The following is a 22,098-nucleotide window of genomic DNA, read 5'->3' as shown; positions in this document are numbered from 1 at the left end:
ACAACGGGAGTAAACGTGATTGGACGTACTATTCTGTACCAGAATATCCGCTTTCTATGGATAAAATCTGATGAAATATCTTAATTCATGACGCTCTTCCTAAACCGTGAAACTCATTACTTTGCAGTGCCTTGCATCCAGAATTACCTCATTGTTTACTGAGCTATCAGCAATGTTACTTGACAAATGTATTTTTATATGCCGAAGTTCTATTTCATATAATGTAGGGGATATACATTGGAAGATTTCATTATAGGTGTCTGGGCCTAAGTTCGCGTACCTGGATGAAAGTACTTATTAAATTTACCTATGTATTTTACTTTATCAGAACGTACTAGACACTTGACAAATCGACACCATGAAATATAACATCTCGATGATCACAGTTTTCCAGATATTTCTTCTATTCTAAGGTACCAGTACGTTCTGTTTTATGTTTAATTCATTTATTGAATATATCATAGTTTACAAAAGTTATAATATTCTCTACTTCATCCTGAAGTCGGCTTTTGTCCTGGTTGTGTTGTATCAGTAATCAAAGACAAAGGACAGTCCTTTAAAAGCAAACATGTCATCAGTACTTCGCTATAAATATCTCCCGCCACACTTCCAGATCACTCCGATTGGGCAAAATAATTGTTGCCAAATCAAATAAGCACTTCTCTTGTATAATAATCTAATGTCCTAAGTATTAAATAAATATATAAGTACATACAGGCGTGACTTGAATAGCAGCTTTCTTCGAAATGGTCCATTGTGCCTGTCTCTTGTAGAACTTATGAAGCATACATTCTCAAAGTCCGTTTATGGATTGATATTCTTTTTAAAATCATCCTCTCACATGGGTTCTTAGCAAAAGTTTTGAAATATCTACGAGAAAGTCAATTGCTATTTTATAGAAGCACTATAACCTCCAATAGTGATTTTAAATTTATGTTATAACTTGATAAACGCATTGTTTTAGATCCGTCAAACTCCTTATAATATCCTACATCAAAATTATTTTCTGTTGAAATTACACTATTTTTTGTTATTTTCAACTGATACAAGATTAAATTACCATAAAAATATTTTATCGTAAGTAACGGATCCGGCCACACTGAACATTTTAAGTTTAATTAATATTGCCTGCATTATTTTTCTCAGATTTGGATCTATCTGCAGTTTATAAACTTAAAATAATTGAACTATTATTTAAAAAATACGAGTAGTATTGAAGTATACTTATATAGCAATAAAAAATTTGTTATACAGTTAAAAGCGTTTTCAATTATTTACAACTATTAAATTAGGCGCGCTTCAGGCCAGATTATAAAAAAACATTGTTTTTTGAAACGGCATCTCCAAATAAAGTTATTTCGTTCTCCACATAATACGCTTCATTCACTGGCACATTATACTCTAATACATATTCTGTACAGCTTTTTTTAACAGCTATACAGTTATATCAAAAATTATATTTTTCACAAGTACATACGTAGACTAATAAAATAAATAACTGCTTTAGCTGATTTGTTTCTACTTCTAAATATATTTGGAAACTGACAAGGTATTATATTCATAATTTCCTGCCAACTCATCAGAAGACGTCTTCTTAGGAATTTTCACAGAAAAAGTAATTTGTTATTTCCTGTGACGATTTGCGAATTTGCAGTTTCGTAAGTTCTACTTTAAACCTTTTTAAACTGTTTCGAAACTCTTTGACACTTTGTATGGTTTGAAATAATAATAAAAAAACATTATTAAAATTTATGAAAATTTTTCATACACATTTTGATGCCAAAAGTATGGCTTTTGTGTAATATCAGTTGGTATATAAGTATATAAAGAAGTGTGTATCCTCTTGCAACACACAAAGATATTTTTGACGTGACAACGTCTTAAATTAGGTTGCGGCTCGGAGTCACTCATGAAAAAGTGTAACGCCCGGTAACGTTACGATGCCCGTCCAGTGGGTCCGCCGCACGGGATCCGCACGGGATAAAGCAGATAACTGTGGGTCCGCCGCACGGGATAAAGCAGATAACTATGTTTATTCGTGAAAATGTGGAGTGCTTAGATTCGTCATTTACAACAACTACAACAATAAAGGTAAATAATTGTACACTGATATTTCATTATCGTAAACTATGAAAAATTTTGTGTTAGATTGACACAAAAGTTGAGAAACTGAGTTTATAGGTTATGTCATACTATTGACAAATGTTGATAGTGTTAAGTAAATTATTAGTTTAAATCACTCTGCAATCAATCGTAATTCAGTCGATTGAGAAGAAACAGCGCGTATTGCTAGTCAAACATTTAAAATAACAAATTATAACCTCTAACCTGTCATAACAGTGCGACCAAACAAACGAACTAAACCGACCAATCACCACGCGCGGAGTTAGAATTTAACTGTGTTTAGCAAGAATTTCAAATTCCAATTTTAGTAAAATAATGTTTTATTCAACTTTACCATTTACAATAACAAATTTTAATTAATTTCAAATTATGTACAATGTTTTAGTAAACAAAATATATTTCTATAGTTAAAATTTGTGCAATTCTTATTTTCATTCAATTCCTTGTTCCTATTGTGCAATTTAATAATATTCATATCAATAAATATTCTACCGAGAAAAAGACGTTGTCACGTAAAATCTTCGCCCGTAAAACCGACTTTACAGGCAACCATAATTTTTTTGCTCATAGTTCTGATATTTTCATTGGGTTTTAAACAACAAAGAACTTAAAATAAGTTGGTATTTTTAAATACAATACTAATTAATTTTAAATATTTGCTCAAAAATATATAGTAAAACATGGTTAATTGATATAATATCCAAATATGTGTATAAGCATCAAAACGCGGAGAAGTAAAGCAATTTTGTGTCTCTGTTCAGATATCTTGCGGCTTGCGTCACACAGTAAATCTATTTGTATAGTATAAAATAGATACAATGTTTAAACTGGATTAAACCGTAAACATTTAAAAGGTTTGATACATGAAATAGTTTTGAAAATGTACACATTTATACTGTATAGTGCCAATTTGAATAAGATATCCAGGACGAAACATTAGATTTACAAAAAGTTGAAATGGTTAAATAATACTGCAGAACAGGTAAGTTATTAACGATGATTTATTAATTATATACATTGATTCAATTACACAGTCCACCGGGTATGTGGAAAGTGACTGATTAAACAACGACAATAAACAATAACCAGTGTGGCATAAACAACGGAATGGAACACAACAAACAATACACATATAATAGGTACCTACTTTCAACTGAGGTGTATAGCAATACTAATGCTCTACTTCTTATTGCGAGTCAACTTACATAGAACTCTATGTAAAACTGTATGTACATAAAAATATGTTTTATATGCCAGAGAAATAAATAGTGAAAACACATTTCTAATGAGCTATGACGTTAAAATCGATGTTTACCTTATAAATAATTGTCGATGTCCTTTACAATTATAGGAAAGTTTAGTGCATTTTACTGCAAGAGTGAATACTAATGTAATAAAGAAATCAAATCCATGTATTTTAGAATCATGTACACATTAGTCAGTACTATAGAGTTAGATGTTAGTTCTAATTTCTATATTATTGCTTTTAAATAGTGCTTTTATAGTCGCTTTAAAATGAAATGTAAAATTTAAATTTCACTAAAATATATTAATTGATCTTGCAATGGTATAAAAATACTATAGTTAATTTTGATATTAAATTAATAGGACTATATTAGTACCCATCATTCGTGGATTATTAAGAAAAATAACGATATTGATTTCCGTTAAAGTGCATTATATATGTTTGATACAAGTGTCGATAAACTTTAACTGTGGCATTTTAATATGAAATTGTGCACAGAGTACAAAATTTCAAAACATTTATGCAACGTAGAGTTTTTTTTACGGTGCATACTCGAAAAATAGCGATATAACATGATAAATGACTATTTAAGTATTCAAAAACAAAAAAGTTTAAATTAAACCGACGAAAAAATTGTAAATGAAGTATTCGTGAACTTGGGGAAATAGTGACTGAAAAAACATTAAATGGACGGTTTTCTCGTGTGATGGGAAAATAATGTTTGTCTTAAATAGAGTGTTTGTGCAAATTTACAAAAACTATTGGTGTATATATGAACAGTTGCATAACACTCAATAGACGCACTTGCATATTAAATATCTCTGGAATGTACAAAGTATAGTCAATACTTTAGTGCAAATCTACTAATACAGTTGAAATAATCACCTAGTTATGTAGTGAGTGATTACAAATTATTAAATCAGATATCAATTAATATAACATTATTCCTCATATTATTTCTCGCCACTGTCTCTGAAACAGATATTGACTCCGTGTAACAATGTCGTAGAGTTAGGTTTCTGAATTCAGTATTTCCATTATCTCTAACCCATAGAAAATGTAGTTTTTATAATAGGTATTGAAGTGGAATTTGAAAGTGATTGAATCCTTAACAAATGTTTAACACGGACTGGTTCGCTGCTGACAACCTCAAAAAAAGAAAACTCATCAACTTTAATTCTTTGACTCAAATGTTTATTTAGTTCATATAATATACCAAGTTATATTCTTACGTACCAGACGTTTTTGTACTAAAAGTTCAAAATTTGATTATATGTTTAAAAATTCCCTTTTTTGTGTAACTCTACAGTTAAATAGTGCGTTAATTACAAACGCTACAATACATATAGTAAAAAATTTCTTACAAAATGTAATAAAACCTAGAAAATTGTTTCAAATCCGAAGTACTTCAATTTAAAATTATAAGAGAAAATAATAATAATAATCTTGAAAGGCCATTTAACCTCTTAAATTGATAACTTTTATTAAAAGTGTAGTTTAATGATGAAAATGTTGGATAAATATTTATAGCAGCCTTTGCTCGCAACTAGCAATTAGCTTAAAGTATTGTAGTCTTTTTAAAAGTGGTTGTTTCATTAAAAAGTATTGATTATGTTTATTAACTTCTACATTTGTATAATAGGTGGAAATCATTGGACCGAACATCGATATCAAACTTCAGCAATAATACTGTTGCTCAAATAATAATTTAGTAATATGGTGTGTTTATATCATATTTAGTTCAGTAAGCCTTTTAGTTTAGTGAAAGAAATCACATTTCAAAAATATTTTGTGTATTAATTTAAATTAGGTGCTGTCCCGAGGAAATATGAGTTTTGAATGGGATCATTGGCAAATGTTTTGCTATTTTTACAACGAATTTGAGTAATCTTTGCCAGTTAGAAATATTTCTATATTAAAGATGCTTAGCTTTGAAGCTCACAACGAAGTACATTACAAGGTTCTGGAAATAAAGTAAATACTAGGAAACGGTTTGAATTTTACAAGGAGAGTGTTTTTGAACAACTAAGGATATTTAAATAAAAAAGTAAGTAATACCTACATTTTCAAAATTATCTAAGACTTGATCCACGAACTTTGTACTCTTTAATGTCTTATATGAATACCATAAACACTTCAGTCTGTAATGTATGTAATTTTAAAATAAAATATATGTAATGGAAGATTTTTGGATGGTTAAGCTATTATCTAAAGTTATAATAAGATGCAACCTGAACATCATAAAAACTTGTTTTTGCAAAACCTACATATCTACGACTTTGTTTTGCAGAGATTTTGCAGACTTTTACTTTCTTATGATAAACAATACCTAAACCACTAAAAAAATAGCTTTTGTCTATAAAAATAAAAACAACACCATTAACGAGTTTCTACTGTATTAGTAGTATTAAAATTGGTAAACCTTCATAACAATCTCACACCAGGGATACTATAGTAAAACAAAAGCAAGACAAACACTTAAACATTTCATTTCTAAACTATGATCTACAACTGAGAAGACTACATCAACACAGAACAGAACTAGCAATTGGATTATTATGTAAAAAGTCAGAATTGTCTGATAGCAAAGCATTGAGCACTTCCTTAATCTAACTTGAGAAACGCCGCAAGCCTCCAATATCTAACCTTAAATCTAACTTAACAACATTGTTATAGTTTCTGAAATCATTAGTCTGTCAAGCTTTCCATATAACTATTCCGAAGTTAAATTTCACATGGCTTGTCATGATTGCTAGTGCCAAAAATGTTCTTGTCCTAACGTAAGTGTTGCTTTGAATTTAACAACGTTCATTATTTATTTACAAAGAAAAATGATTTTAGTAGACATATCTCACGTAGAGTAAACAAAAGCGTATATGTATTATATAGTCAAAGATGGGAAAATTATAATCTTAAAGGTTTGTTGACCAGCCAACAAGTAATTGATGAGCAGCACATGAAACAAGAACATTTGTAAATTAAAACAAGGCTTTCAATTTCAATTTTAACTTCAACCACCATTTTTCACATTCTCTGTTGGTTTTGAGCCCTCTCTCAACATTCCCCATAGGGCCTTTCTGTCCAAAACCAATACTTTTTCACTCGTAGATTTTGCCACAGTTGCAGATTCCTCTAGCAAAGATGGCCTGGAAGTGACTATCTCATCTTTTATTACAGATACACCATCGATGCTACTGTGGTTAATACTTTTAAGCCCATTGGCAGTTTCTGTATTGTTAGTAACTTCTCCAGGTATATCCTGTTGTTTTGGATCTTGAATCACAATTTCTCCTTCGTCAGATATTGGCTTTGGGCCCTTCTTTGGAACTGACGAAGTGAAGTTGCTCGGTTCTTCTCGAACAACGAATACTATTTCTTTATTGATAAATTTATCCTCTAGCTGTTTAGCACTTTTTGTTAAAGGCTTGGTTACTCTTTTTTTGTAGTTTTCTAACTTCACCTTCTTTACGTTTTCCTTATTCTCATTATTCTTTTCGGTCTTTTGAAAAACTTTGATTATTGGTTTCGGCGGAGGCGTGGTGTCTGGAGGCAATGTAGTTTGTGCCTTTGGTTCCGTTATGATAGTCTGCTCTATTGATTTCACAGTTGAAGAAATATCTGTGGATGGAGTTGTTACGTGCTCTTCTGAAATTGCCAAGTCGGAAGTGAGTTCCTCAACCTTTTCAGTTGTTTTGGTTTCATATGTATTTGTACTGACTTCTATTATAGAAGACACGGATTGATCGTTGGTTGATATACTTGAATCATCCGGTGAAGATGTTGTGTTTGTTTCTGAATCCAAATCGCTAAGTATAATTACATCTGTCAAGGTCAAATCATCATTAAATGCTTCCGGATTGCCAGTAACAATTGCTAGCTTTGAGGCTAAGCTGTCTTCTTCGGGCAGCCCACACTCTTCGAGCTCTTCCAGTTGGTCTTCCGGTGGGCCTGTAACATTAAAATAATGAAATACAGCATTAGCATTAGAGCATTAGAGTATTTAATACAATGTGAAATAGGATCACAGTATTACATATATCACTTATAACAAATTATTAAGCAGTTGCTGTAGTACCAGAGTGAGTGTTGAACCAGGTAATGTAGTCTTCATCTGAGTCCGTCAGCAGGGGACTAGTAAAGAAAGTCTCAACGGCTAGATCAGGGCGCAAGGCGGGGTAGACCCGTGCTAGAGCAGGTCTGAGGCCGTGCACCACGAAGTCGCTATGGATAGTGAGTCTTACGCATGTAGAGCAGGTTGAGTTCACCTGCAAAATGTGTTTCAAAATCAAACAATCAATTGTGATCAAATGGTAAATCCTACAGTTGTTATAATGTATTAGAATGTTTCCTAAATCTGGATTTTCAGAAAGCACATATTTTTATCACTTTAATATTAATTTTTCGTTACTCATCATTAACAGGAACTTTTAACATACTATGCAAAATGTAATTTCTGTATTTTTGTACGTTACTAATAGTGGCATTACACCAATTTTCTACCAATTTATACCACTTTCACTGTAGAAGATTTTTTAAATAAAATTCTTTCTTGATGTTTAAAATACGACTTGTCATTATATTTTCAAAGATTTGTGACAAAAAAGGTAAAAGCGATATTGGTACATGTATCCCTTTTCACCCTTTTTAAAGAGAGGTTTTATTATAGGCAATTTAGTTCTTTCGGAAAGTTGCATTTATTACACCTGCCAATAGAACAGAAATCAAAAAGGCAGACTGTTTAATGAAAGAGGTTGGGATGTCATCTAATCCAACCGAGTTTGTACTTTTAAGGCTCATTATAATTCAATGAACTTCCTCAGGGTCAGTTCGGGAACAAAATCATTGTTGGGTATGTCTTTCCTGTTTTTCTGCAAAAGCATTGCAGAGGTTAAGTAATATGTTTTTAAATATTTTGCAAAATGTGTTGAAATAGTTTTTAATTTCAATAGGTTTAACGATTTTCTCGTTTACTACCAAAGTTACATTTTCTTGCTGTTTACTGACCTGTTTGCCTGTTTCACGGTGAACAACCTCCCATCCAGCCTTAGATATATTTCTGTCACCCAAGATGTGCCTGTCGTGTGCAATCCCCTTAGCAGTACTGATTACCTTTTTTGATATATTACAATATTTCTTATAGTGAGAGGTAAGCTCGGGACAGTCGACGTGTGTGTTTTATAGTGTGTTTCATATAAAAGACTTTCGCTCACATGTTACTTTAATTGCCACAGTCATCTAAGAGCTTGTTTTTAGTAGAGGTTTCAGGGGGAAAGACTCACAAAAAGCTACACAAGCAAAATTATAAAAAATTGAAATTTATAGAGAGAATTAGCCCAACTTTGTTGTTTTAAATTAAGTAGTTATATACATATTCTAACATTTTCTTTGTAAACATTTCTCTTGAATTGAGTTTTCTTATATCCAGGAACGGTACATGAAAGAAATAATATTTTGTGATCAGGTAAACTGGGTTATAAGGTATATGTCTGGGCTGGGGCAATATTATCTATAATTAAATATTTTAGTATAAAATTGTATCATGAAAAATATAAAAAATGTAATTAAGATACAATTCAGCTATACGCTCAAAAAGGCATTCGAGTAATTTATGTATTATTTTAATTTTCACTCAGTTACACATTTAGAACACTTTTTGTCCTCATGTGGTCTATTTGAAAACGCATCAAAGACCGTCCTCGATTCAAATAGAGCTAGTGCACGAGAGTGTTTTTCACGTTCAACAAGGCGTACACTGTCTGTCCATGATTCCGTAATTCTGGAGCACCCATATGGTCTGGGCTGAAAACCATTAGGTTTAATATTCCCTTCCATTAGTGATAAATTATTGGAAAACTAGATTCATTTTATTTTTAAAACTGATTAGAAATTGGGTTTATAGTAATATTCATGTAACATAGTAAAACTGAGATGTATTGTGTATGCATATCAATAAAATATTCAGTAATATTCTCTGTAAATAAGGAGTGGATTATTATTTTATATTACGTAACAATATTATTATAATTATATATTATTAATAGATATTAAGTAGGATATGTATTTAGCTGTTAAAGAATACTGGAGTGTTGAAACATTGAATTGACACATATGATCCAATTCGCTGATAAAACAGACGAATTGACATATAATTTTATATCGTATTATTTTTGTTCGCACTTCAAAGTATGCTGTACATTAATATAATTTATCCCCTCCTGACTTCTTTAAATCTTAACAAGTTATTTTTTAACAATTATTTATATCCTGACTGTAAAGAAATATTTGTTTAAACTGATTTTGCGTTGTTTTCGAAAGGCAGTGATGATGTTCCTATAATGTTAAACAGTTTTATTTGATACTTCAAACTTACTTACTATAAATACATTCACGCATTTACCATTTGGAACTTAGTGTACTTTTCTTATTGTAATTATTAAAATTATTAACATATAATTATAAAATAGTATAACAATAGTATATGAAAATCCTTATGTACTGCAAAATAAAGTATTTATAATAAGTGTACAACTATCCTTAATAAACTTGAAAGATTTTTATGTAGAATTTTAACATTCCTTGATACTCGAAATGCTAGGAAGGGAGCCCCACAGAGATGGGACCTAAGGATTCATTCATTAGTATCAGTAAAAGATTATGGAACTAGTATCGATCATTGTTCAAATAGAGCACCTAATAATAGCACTTACGTAAAACAAACATTTTAAAAGTAGTTACAAAAGCTCCGTAGGATATAAAACAATTTATCACAGCAAGTGTTATGGAATACTTGAAATTACGTATCTTGAAACAAAATACAACCGTAGACAAAATTTATATTCCGGAAATTAGTTCCAAAACGTACTTATTATTTTAAAGTTAATTATTAGTATGACTCCGAGAATGAAGAAACCACTGAACCACCATTATTGAAGGTTATCGTATATAGGTTTTCTAGCTAGCCCACTGTTGATTTGGGTGAATCATCATCCCTGGTCTTTTTTAAGTTCCCGATCTGGCTGTCTCCAAAAGCCAATTGCTTGAGGCTCGGAATTATATTCTTAACAAGCAAAGCAATTCATATTCTTATCCGTTCTCTACTGTGGTGCTAAAAGTTCTAAAAACTGCATATTGAGATGTGATGGACTACTAGAGGGTTTGACGGGACTTTATCAACTCGTGTTTGTTCGCTTTTTTGTAGTTGTTAAGGCTATTTGCTTTTCTTGAAATCCCGGAAAGGCTTTATTCTCAATTCACTTTTGGAATTCAAATTCATGGACCTGAAATTTCAACAGTTTGGAAAAATTATGATTGGGGAATTCAGTGCATTACATACAAATGTCATATTGTTGAACAAAAAGAAAATCAAAATTGTTGGGACTATGCAAAGCCCCAGAAATTCAAGGATTCGTCCACTATTCCAACGTTTGGGAACGGGCGAATTCAATGCTACCCCTATAATTTCTTTCCTTCCCTGTTTCGTCATTACTCACACTCATTGTCGTTTTATGTAAATAATGCTACTGAAAATGTCTGAGTTACTACCATAAATCAATATTTTTTAAGGAGTTACACATTTTGTGACAAACAACAACATGTTTATTTAGAGTTTACTTTAAGGGTATGGGTGTAGTCACATTAATATACAGGATGTTTCAGACGACCCATCTCAAATGTCTAGCAGGAAAAGGCAAACTGCGTAGGTTTATTTTAAACGAATTTACAACGAAATTGACCCCAAAGAATTAGTTTAAAATAATTTAAACTCTGTAGAAATACAGGGAGCCCAAAGACAGAGAGTCGCATGTTCTAATCTAAAAAGTTTAAAAAGCAAACATAGGCCTAGTTGTACACTATTAAAACAATATTTGTATCTGAAAGGTTTTGCACAAGAAAACATTACAATTATTTCTATTTGTTTTAAAATAGTGATCAAAAGTTTAAAGTATGTAGTGTTTTTATTTGTTTATTATTACCACTCCTGTTATACTAACCAACACCATAACAAAAACTTTTTTCAATACTTAATGACTCCAGATTTCAAATGATAGTATGCATGCCATATTTTTCAATATATTAATGACTGTTAACCAAAAATTTAAAATAGTATGAGGTGACTTATCTAAATCAATTTAAAAGCCGCACAAAACTAAAAAAATGTAATTTAAGATTTTTAAATCTATAACCATTAAAACTGCGGCAAATAAACTATAGTTATGGGTACCAAGTGGAAGTGTACATTGTCTCTTTATAATTAGTTAGGCAATTAATATGCTAATAAATAAAATAAAGTATTAAAATAGCTATATTTTGTACGTTAGTAAATACTACTTCATCCATGCGCTCGAACCTAGCGACATTTCTAGCGTATATACAATGGTAAGTATAAAAACATTGTATTACTCGAATTATCAATAGTTATCAGCCTTGATACCATATATTATTGTGTAACAAGACTGAACGTTATCCAGGTCTAGATTAATTTCAATCAGTATAGTTTAATTAGAATATAGAGGATATTAAAAGAACATATATGCTCCCTTACAAAATATCACTGCACGAGGAGTTTCAGGAGGGTGATCATCAACGTCTTGATCTCAAGACAGACGTAAACACAATAAATCATGGTTTAATTACGTTATCCGGTGCGATGATGCAACCTTTGGAAGTAGTGGGAGAGTAAATGAACGTAACGTGAGGAATTGGACCGTAGACAATAAACACTGGATGAGAGATGTAAACCAAAAAGGATATTGGAATGTGAAAATATGATGTTTAGTACTTGGAAACAAAATTATCACTACTAAAGTACTCCAGGGATCGCTTATTAGTCACGTACAACTATTTTTTCCAAAATAAACTGTCAGGCTGCTGAGAGATGTTCCTTGAGAGGTGAAGGAGAAAATGTGGATTCTCCAAGATGACGCGCCTCCTCACTACGCTACAAATAATCGGGAAATCCTCAACTGTTAATTTCCAAACAGGTGGATAGTAAGAAGTGTCAGTGTCTTGGCCTCCTAGGTAACCCGATCACAATTGTGTGGACTATTTATTACCTGTGGGGACGACTGCATAGACAAAATACGACCAATAACTGGAGAGGACATGCAAATGCGGACTGTAAATTCAATTACTGGGCTCAATGGAGAAGTTTTACGGTCTATAACGACAGGATTCAGCTATGCCGGGGAAAAACGGAAAGAACTTCGAGCATTTTGTGAGGTATGAAAACACCTTTATGATTTTTCATTAATTGCACTGTAGATTGCTCTTGCTATACATTTGCTGAATAAGTGTAGGAGTATAAATAAAACCAAAATTGTAACCCACTGATATAACGATAAGATATAAAAGTTTTCGACGAAAGGTTGAAGTAATATTATTAAGGTAATATATAAAGCATCAATAATATTTATTTATAATAATAATTTATTTTTTTGCCTTTTAATTGCCAATATACTTATAAAGAAATATACATTGCTTCTTCCCCTTGTTACCCGTAAGTACAGTATATTTGCTACGGTATAGTAATGACTAGAGATAGAAAATAACTTGAAATATGAAGTATTTAAGGCATATAAAATTATGAATGGACAAGATGACGTATGTTTGTATTTTTATGTTTGAGATGTGTACATAGACCCCTCTGAGTTTGAGCAACCAGTATTTTTAAAAAGTTAACATTATTTTAAGCAAATTATTTATGGTCTATTTAGAGGGAAACCGTTCAAACTAAATTTCTACAGTCATCGTTTTGGCCGCTAGTTTGTGGTGGGATGTCTGAAACAACCTGAATATAAATTCAGTTGAAAATTCAAAATTCGTTATCAAATTTAATCAAATTGTAATTGAGGTACAAAAATTTACAGTATTCGTTGCCTCCAACCATTCTGTTGTTAAATTAGGGTTAATTTTAAATACCTTAATTGAATTGAAAATAATCTATGATTCATTCACCAATTAAAGAAGGGCATAAATGTGAGTGACCTAGAAGTGGTAGGTATAAAAGGAATTGAAACAATGGTCATGCACCCTTTTATTATGAATGAGTATGGAGTAATTGTGTGGGAGCAAATAGGTCTATTAACGGTTAAGTCCTAGATACGTCCAAATACATAGGCGCGTGGTAATAATTGTAACCTACATAAACTACCTTCTGTATCCTTAGGGCTAATAAGCAGTATATATGTATTTTAAAATTTCAATTTCTTCTTCTCTTAAACATAGTAGCATAATAATGAACGTAATGTGACATGAGTATGTGATAGTAACTTACATTGAGAAGGGAGAACCACACTTTGTCCCCATCCGCTCCGTAGCGTAAACTCTCCAACTGCTTGCTGGGTTTGAAACAGGTCAACTGGAACCCGGAAAAGAGGTGAAGTTCTCCTCTAATCACTCCAGAAGGATCGGAACCTTTCCACCTAAATGCAGAAACACTAAGTGTTTAAATAAAGTCTTTATTTAAGATTTTATAACAAAGAACTTAAGAGCTACAAGGATTAAATTAAATTCTTTAATGAAACAATACAATACAGTTGTGGTTATAATTCAGTCTAGGAAATAGCTACTTGAGAGGGAAAACTAAAGGTCTTCTTACAGATATACCGTACATACATCTAATCTTTCAAAAGCACTAGTAATAGTAATAATATTCTGTAAAAATATAACTTTATAATATAGATAATAGTAGTTTTATCAATGGTTAGAATTTTAAATACCATAAACAATCATAACAACAATTTTGATGAAATAAAATAAATAAATGTATGGTGCTTATATGAACGTATATCAACCTATTATATATATATATATATATATATATATATATATATATATATATAATATACTTTTTGTGATTTAATGTTTATTGAAATTAAATAAGGCTATTGCCATTTATACAGTTTAATGTAAATAAAAGTCATTTGACAGGTATTTGGTCTTCCGATCATATGTTAGTTTGCTTATTTAAACGCATCTGTGACAGATAAGGCCAAATACAAAATAATTTAATCGGAAAAAGTAAGCGCTCTGTGGTGTAATGGTAGCACATTCACCCGGCAATTGAGAGATCCGGGTTCGACTCCAGGCGGAACAAGTATTTTTTGTGATAAAATGTTTATTGAAATGATATATACGATATATATGATAACTGATATATATATATATATATATGATATATATATAATGTTTGAAATCAATTCTCAAAAAAAAAAAAAAAAAAAAAAAAAAAAAAAAAAAAAAAAAAATCTCCAAATAAATCACTGGTGAACTTTCTAAATCACTCTGTGGCATTTTTTTATTTCAAAAATTAAGAAATATTCACATCAAAATCAACTGGACTATCATCAGTATACATAACCTCAATGTAAATAAAGCGTCAGAACACAATAAGCAGTATGAGTCAGCTGATGCATTATTATTTATAATAGACAGTAGAGCTGACACCAACAGCTGATCATGCAGCTGGAACATTGTCACTTTCGTATCTTTCGTATCTTTGTGACGTGGTGAGTTATTAAAATTGTTTTGGTAATACTGGCTATTATTTCGGATTAGGAAAGAGATAGCAATCTCTGGTTTTCACTACTATTTAAGTTTTTTCATGCTCTTTAAAATGAGGGGTCACTTGATAGGGGTTTACATTTGAAATTTTTGGGTTGCCCCCAAAATTTCGCATTTTTGGGGGACAAAAAAAATTTTCAATGTCATAAAATGAAACTTCCTTTCCACATTGCACCACTACCCAAAGGATATCTCCTTATATTACCTATAGAAGAAAATAGAGGGGGGGGGGTCCTGACTTTATATTCACCCTGTATATATATATACATATAAAATAAATTAATCAAAATTGTATACGAGTCAATGCATCAATGGAAGTAATAATGGTAACAATTACAAATAATTTCAGAGAAATGTAATATTTCTCTTTACATTGTATTGGTTGTACAATCTGTCTTTAAGCTAGGCAAGTATTAAAAATAATCGATAATAGGTTAAATTGAATTAGTTGTTTATAATAATTCTAATTTGGTTTGGGTATACAATTTTTCTTGTTTTTATTACAATATATGTACACTTTTTCTTTTGTATTTTAAGTTTTAAATTCATTTTAATATGTAGAATTTACTTTTAGCTCATTTTTTTGTATAGGTTAAGCGATGATGTTATTTTTTATTTAAAGAATAAGTTAACAATTTAACATACCATAATTATACCAAAGTATTGTAAGTTTACTGTATACAATATGAGGTTGAGTGGTATAGAGGGCTTTTAATAGTCCTAACTCCGCCTCTTTAATAAAGGCATTTTTCATTTCATATATTTGATTGTTTTTTTGGGAGAATAGTACTAATTTCCTTGAGTCTATACTATATCATCTAAGTAATCAGTCTTATTAACCATTAAGTCTGGTTTTAGTGTTCTGAATGCTTTTCTGGTTTTTTTTGTTATTTTTTTCAAGTAATTTTTATAACATAAAGCTTATTATAATTATATTAGAAAAGTGAGTTTTAAACAGTTTACCAATGAAAAAGAATACTTCAGATATATTGTGTTTGGAATAAAAACTTACCGTAATACGTAAATAAGAGTAATGAATAATGTTTAAGTATACAGCTGTTTCATTATATTAGTGTTTTTCATTAAGTTTAATTACGTTTGTGTACTTGTAGTAATAAAGACACACGTTGGATTTATACGACAGTAGGAAGCCCAGACATTCCGTTAAATATAATAGGATATAGGACATGACAGGAAATCTTGCCACCGATGCAAATCACCAGGGAAATGGGAAAATTTGTGATGCGGTGATAGAGACCAAGTACTAACAAACAGATGAGGTGACTAACAATAAATGTCACCCACACACCGCCGTCTAGGTCTGCCAAATAGCCCACCTGGTAACCTATAAAGAGTACCATTTATGTTCGTGTAGCTTGCAAGGTATATACTAGGCTCAAAGCACTACAAAGCTTCATACTAATAAAACTTAATGATATTTAAAATTAGCATTAAATTCCGTGATGTCTGCAGCCAGGAGGTTATATTGAAATTTGTTTCCAATTAACAAGCTCAATTAATGCTACTATACATTTATTATTTGCAAATGACAACAAAGCCAAACAATAACGAGTCCTGTAATAAGTAAGTTGCATACTCCAATCATTGAAGTACCTCTTGTTACACTGGTTATCTTCCTTTCTAGGATAAAGTGCTTTCTCAAAATCCTAATTGGATTTTTAGTGAATCTGATGCTTAGTATAAGCACTAAAGTTTATAACTCATGTACGTATATAAAAAATGTGATGAAATTAATTAAAGTTTCAATTTACGTAAATATGGTTAAAGTGCAGTTGAAAATTCCTGTTAATTTTATCAAAGGTTTTATAGGTATTGCGATCATTATCAACGTTTTAGAAATTGTAATTTAAATGTTACACGGCAAATTAAACAAACTTTAATCCAGTTTCATTTAGTGACCAAAATAAAAATAAAAGTATTTACTCCCTTTAGTAGTGAGGAAGATTTCACATTAAAAAACTAAAGTATAACCTAAATAAGGGAACATAAAATATATTATTTGCAACATAGTTACGTTAATTATTATTCACAAAGCATACGACAAACCAAAACAATGTTTGTCTTTTAAGTACGTTTTTCAAATTGTTATATAAATGTTATATTATTTTACAATTGTTTCTAGTAAAAATCCAAAAAACTAGTTTTTTAAAAAGTGAAAACTGTTGAAAACCCATATTAATGTTTGTCGAATTTCCCGAGAATCGTAGGGGAACTTGCACCTGTGCCTAAAATGCACCACTGGTGTTGTGGCAAAATGAACATACATACAGCGCTCCACGAGGGACCAAGGTGAAGCTCTAACAGTAAAAAAGTCACGCCACTCACTTGGGTTAATGAGGGAGTTGATTGCTGTTCGTATAAAAAACTTTTGATTTTTCACAGTGCGCCTGTTATTTTTTGTGATTTTGACTTTATGGTGCCACGATCCTGTGAAGGGTGAATAAAATTCTTATTATATCACTATATAGTAGGTAATCATAGCTTTTAAATGAAACGTAGTTCGATTTAAAATATGCAAAGTTCGATCAAACACGAAGTAGTTAATTTCAATATAGCGATTTGCCTAAAATGCACCGCACCGGTTTCCCTAAATTGCACCACTTTTTTACTGGTGCAATTTAAGCTAATATTTTGTTCATTTCAGATGGCGAATAAAGGCAGAAAATACGGTATATGGAAGAAGAGGGTATGGAAAGGGCGATTGCGTCATTCAAGAACGGTGATATGGGCATTAATGCAGTTTGTCGGGTGTACGGGGTACCGAAAAAAAACGTTAAAACGTCGCCTCGCCGGAACAAATACCTATGCAACTGATTCTAAACGGGTGTTCGGTCGTCCCCAAGACTTGCCAGCTGAGTTGGAAAATGAATTGGTACAGCACGTATTAGATTTAGAGAAAATGTTTCTTGGAGTTACCCGAGATTTTAAGAAGTTGGCGTTTCAACTAGCTGAGGCTAATGGTCTACAGCATAGATTCAATATGGGAACTAAAATCGCAGGGGATAAATGGTATTATTCTTTTATTTCAAGGCATCCACAGTTGTCTTTACGAAAACCGGAGGCAACATCAATGGCTATGGCCAGTGGGTTTATAAAGGAGAGAACGGATATTTTCTACGCTACCCTGACAAAAATAGTTGATGAAAACAAGCTGCAAGCCTCTGACATTTTCAATGTCGACAAGACTGTCCTTTCAACCGTCCAGAGGCCACGTAAGGTTTTGGCTCAAAAAGGCAAACATCAAGTGGGTGGGGGGGGGGGGGAAGGGGCTTGATTTTTAATATCGTAAAATGGGAATTTCAGCAATATCAATTTGAATTTGTGACCATCAAAGACAATCTAGGTAAGATCTACTATTTTCAACACTACCCATTCATTTAGATCCGGGAGGAGTAACTTAACATTTTATACAAGACGAAGTTTTAATACTCCTTTAATTAAAAACATTGAGTGGGAACCATGAAAACGTAGTTAGACTATAGAATAATAGTTGACTACTAGGTGTAAAACCACAAATATGAGTTCTAGAAACATAGAATATATTAAGAACCCCTTTAGTCCTACGTATTTTTTCGGCTCCATGAATATTTCTACGAATATTATAGTCAACGTAGTTGTACTGTTAATTGTTTTTGGCATATATTATTGCAAGTATTATTTTATGAAAACATTTATACTTGATTGTCATTGCCGAAATAATCAAGAGAGAGACATGTTTGGCTTAATAGATTATAGTTTTTACACTTGGTTTTAAAATATTCACTCTAATACGGTTTGAAGAAAAATTTAACGATTGACTTGAAACATGGCACTGAAGATACAAATAGTTTTGGTTAAGCCACAAAAAGCCATTATTTGACTAATATCTATCTATGGCTGACTAATAAGCCGATAATTTTAACACCTTCAAAACATAATTACTAATATGAGATGAGACAGGGAGTTCATGGTAGAAACAATAACGAACGGACATGACACTTCACACTTTGTGACGGTGTTTGCAGTAATATTGACGCGGGCATAGTTCAAACTCTCATGTCAATATCTCTCACATTATTGGCAGTAATATTTTAGTAAATCTAGATGTTCATTAAAACAGTCGTCATTACATGAGTGTGCTACTTTTAATAACGTTGAAAATATATTTCTAGCATCAGCAATAATATTACACATTTACTGCACCCTTCTTCGTAGATATTATCTCAGTATTTCTCATGGGGTAATACATGGCACCAAGTATCGAAATATATTTTTACTTCCATAACTATAAGGCGGCCTGGTATAAGGTAGCGGTTCGTTTTAAACAATGTTTCCCTAGTGTTTTCACTACTCGGTCAACGTAATATATTTTTAAAAACCTTAGAAGTGAAAATTTTCTTCATACCTACCTATTACTATTAACAACACATACAATTTAGTCTAGAAACTATTATGAATATTTTTTTACCGAAAAAGTCTAGGTACACATTTGTAATCAATATTGGTTTATATTAGTGTAACTCTGAACATGCTTTCTTCAATACAGCAATCGTAATTTACGAAAACACGCATCACATTTAGCTCTCAATAATCACTAGTACTTCGTTTATAATTTATTTTTTTGATGGATGATTAGAAAGTATAACAGGATTTCGGTCATTTGCTATCGTTATATGTTAAAAAATAGAACACGACGTTTCGAGGATTAAAACTTTCTGCTTCAGGTGTCAAAAACATAAGCTTTTGCAAGCACAAACCAATGATAATGAATTGACCAAATTTGTTCGTCCAAAATGTAAGTACACATCTGAGATTTATAATAGTTAGAAGAAGCACAAGCCAACAATACACTACTCTACAAACACTTACTCTACACACCAGACTTGGTGAAAGGTTTAGTTTGACGAGTAATTGCCTTAAATTCATTTTTGCTTGTATAATCTTATGTATTTGACCTTATGAAACCTGGAATGAAGAAAAGGATAGATTCTTATTCTTGGAAAATACTGTGCTATTTTTGTAACAAATAACGGTGCAATATGTCTGAAGTCCTATTATGTTCTAGCAATCTTTCATCCCATCAAGAGGACAAAAGTTTCAGACATTTTAAATTTTCGGCATATAATATATTGTAAGATTTTAATACTATGTTGTTTAAATATGAGCGGAAAAAGTGTCGCTTTGCAATATTTTATTAAAATTTTAATCTTATGGAGCATAACGCGGGCTCTTACGAAGGAGATTTTAGAAAAAAAGAGAGATTTTAGAAAGAGGGTGTCATAAGGTTATTTACACAAAAGGGTGATACAAGATTCATAATTTTATGTTGCAACTGGTATTCTCGTAATCTAGAAAAGACTAATTATATTTGGAACTCAGAACTTTATATTCACACGTCCCAGTAGGAATACTCTGAACAATGTACTTGCTAACGATAATGTCACATATAAGCGGCAGTTTCCAAAACGTATCAGTGCAGTTTCAAATTCTCTACACAAATTTTGCTTGCCTTGTAAATGGTGGTAAATAATGTTTGTTATATACTAATAAAAAGCCATATTGTCACTATATATAGTACTTTTACTAACCTAAATAGTTAAATAGTAACCTTAAACCCCTAGACAATGTATATTTCCCTCTGATTTCCAAATTTCTGTTAATATATTACTATGACAAACATTCGTTCCACATTGACCTGCGGGTAACCTTGACTGCATGTATTTAAGCAATAAATCGGATACCAGCTTTGAACACCTGATACTGCTCGACGACTTTCATGACACGTGACTTGAACACCTGCACTTGTTACGTCATTAGCATATAATCTATTGAGCGTTCTCGTATCACCTCTCATGCTCTCAGTTGTACTAGTATGGCGTACAGTATTCATAGCTAATGATTTAATACCTTATGTGATTCTTAGCCACCACTGTTTGTTGACAAACTGAAATTAAAACTGAATTCTAAATCATATTATTTATTATTTTTAATGAATATATTTACACTACATTGGAGTATTAACGGAAGTTATTGAACACACCGAAAGTTATGTTATTAATAAGCATTATTGTAATTGTCAACATAAAAAACCAGATTGAAACATTATGGGTAAGATTGACAAACAAATTTTAATTGTAATAAGCAAATCGTAATAAATTGATGTAGTTGTTCATAGTACGGGTATGTATTTCAAAAGAGATATTAGGGCTTTAGTGTTTGTTGAATGTAACAGTTTAAATGATAACTGTGTGCGTTTTAGTGAATTTAAATGCATGTTTTTAAATACAAATAAATGCATTTGGACCACAATATCTTTAAAAAATTTCGATCCTTCTATAACTTGGCAGGTTATTCATTGAACTCATCATGGTTGATGATTGAGTTGTTGTCAGGCAACATACAGTATTCTCGTACACGTAGTTTCATGGAAGGCCTCATTTTGTGTTGATCCATTGCACAGTGAGTGTGAGGAATCAATGAAATGTACTGATAAATGAAAGTCTCACTTTATGAATCTTTAAAACCTATTATTAGTTTTTTGTATTTATAAACACAATTATATAAAGAACGCAAATAAAAAAAAAATGGCGTTGAACACTAGTAATGCTGCAAAGCGAACTGTTAAAATTACATCTAAAACATATTGTGAGTTAATTTCTTTACTTAGTAACTATTAAAAATCATGGATTTTATTCAAAAACAATAATTTTCTTCAAATCTTATGGAATATGTTTAAAAGTGTAAATCAATTAAAATTCATATTAAAACTATTCTTTAGAATTTCAGTATTTCTTATTATGGAGGTTTATTTAACGCACTTAAAACACAAATACACATAGAACATAGTTTCCTTATATTTTAAATTATGCTGAAGGGGGAACAAACCTGAAGCAAGCCTTAATGTCGAGTATCGGAAGTTTTCCGTCCATTTCTTGAAGAGCCGGAAGAATCTCTTGCTCAACGACTGCTGAGACCTCTAGAACTGCGTTACTCTTCGGCGGAGAATACGTGGCGAAACTGACTCGACCCTGCACGAGTTATAACACAAACAAATCAGCAACATTTCTTCAGAACCAGATATCAGAACCTAACATATGATACTTACAACTACTTAACACACACACACACACACACACACACACACACACACACACACACACACACAC

General features: G+C 31.5%; 1 protein-coding gene across 1 annotated transcript in view; it reads right to left on the bottom strand.

Annotated features, from left to right (window-relative positions):
• Positions 1-3,107: 3,107 nt before the first annotated feature.
• Positions 3,108-22,098, bottom strand: part of LOC124368998 (C3 and PZP-like alpha-2-macroglobulin domain-containing protein 8) — a 393,079-nt gene continuing 374,088 nt past the window's right edge. Inside the window, exons 25-28 of the mRNA XM_046826596.1 lie at positions 21,818-21,960; positions 13,644-13,791; positions 7,446-7,635; positions 3,108-7,318 (exon numbers count right to left, since the gene is read on the bottom strand). Of these exons, the coding sequence (XP_046682552.1) occupies positions 6,381-7,318; positions 7,446-7,635; positions 13,644-13,791; positions 21,818-21,960 (1,419 nt within the window). The 3' untranslated portion in view covers positions 3,108-6,380. The remainder of the gene's footprint in view (positions 7,319-7,445; positions 7,636-13,643; positions 13,792-21,817; positions 21,961-22,098) is intronic.

The sequence above is a fragment of the Homalodisca vitripennis genome, chromosome X, assembly GCF_021130785.1.
Source record: "Homalodisca vitripennis isolate AUS2020 chromosome X, UT_GWSS_2.1, whole genome shotgun sequence".
Lineage (NCBI taxonomy): Eukaryota > Metazoa > Arthropoda > Insecta > Hemiptera > Cicadellidae > Homalodisca > Homalodisca vitripennis.
The sequence above is the reverse complement of the archived record's forward strand: the minus strand, read 5'-3'. Positions and strand labels throughout refer to the sequence as shown.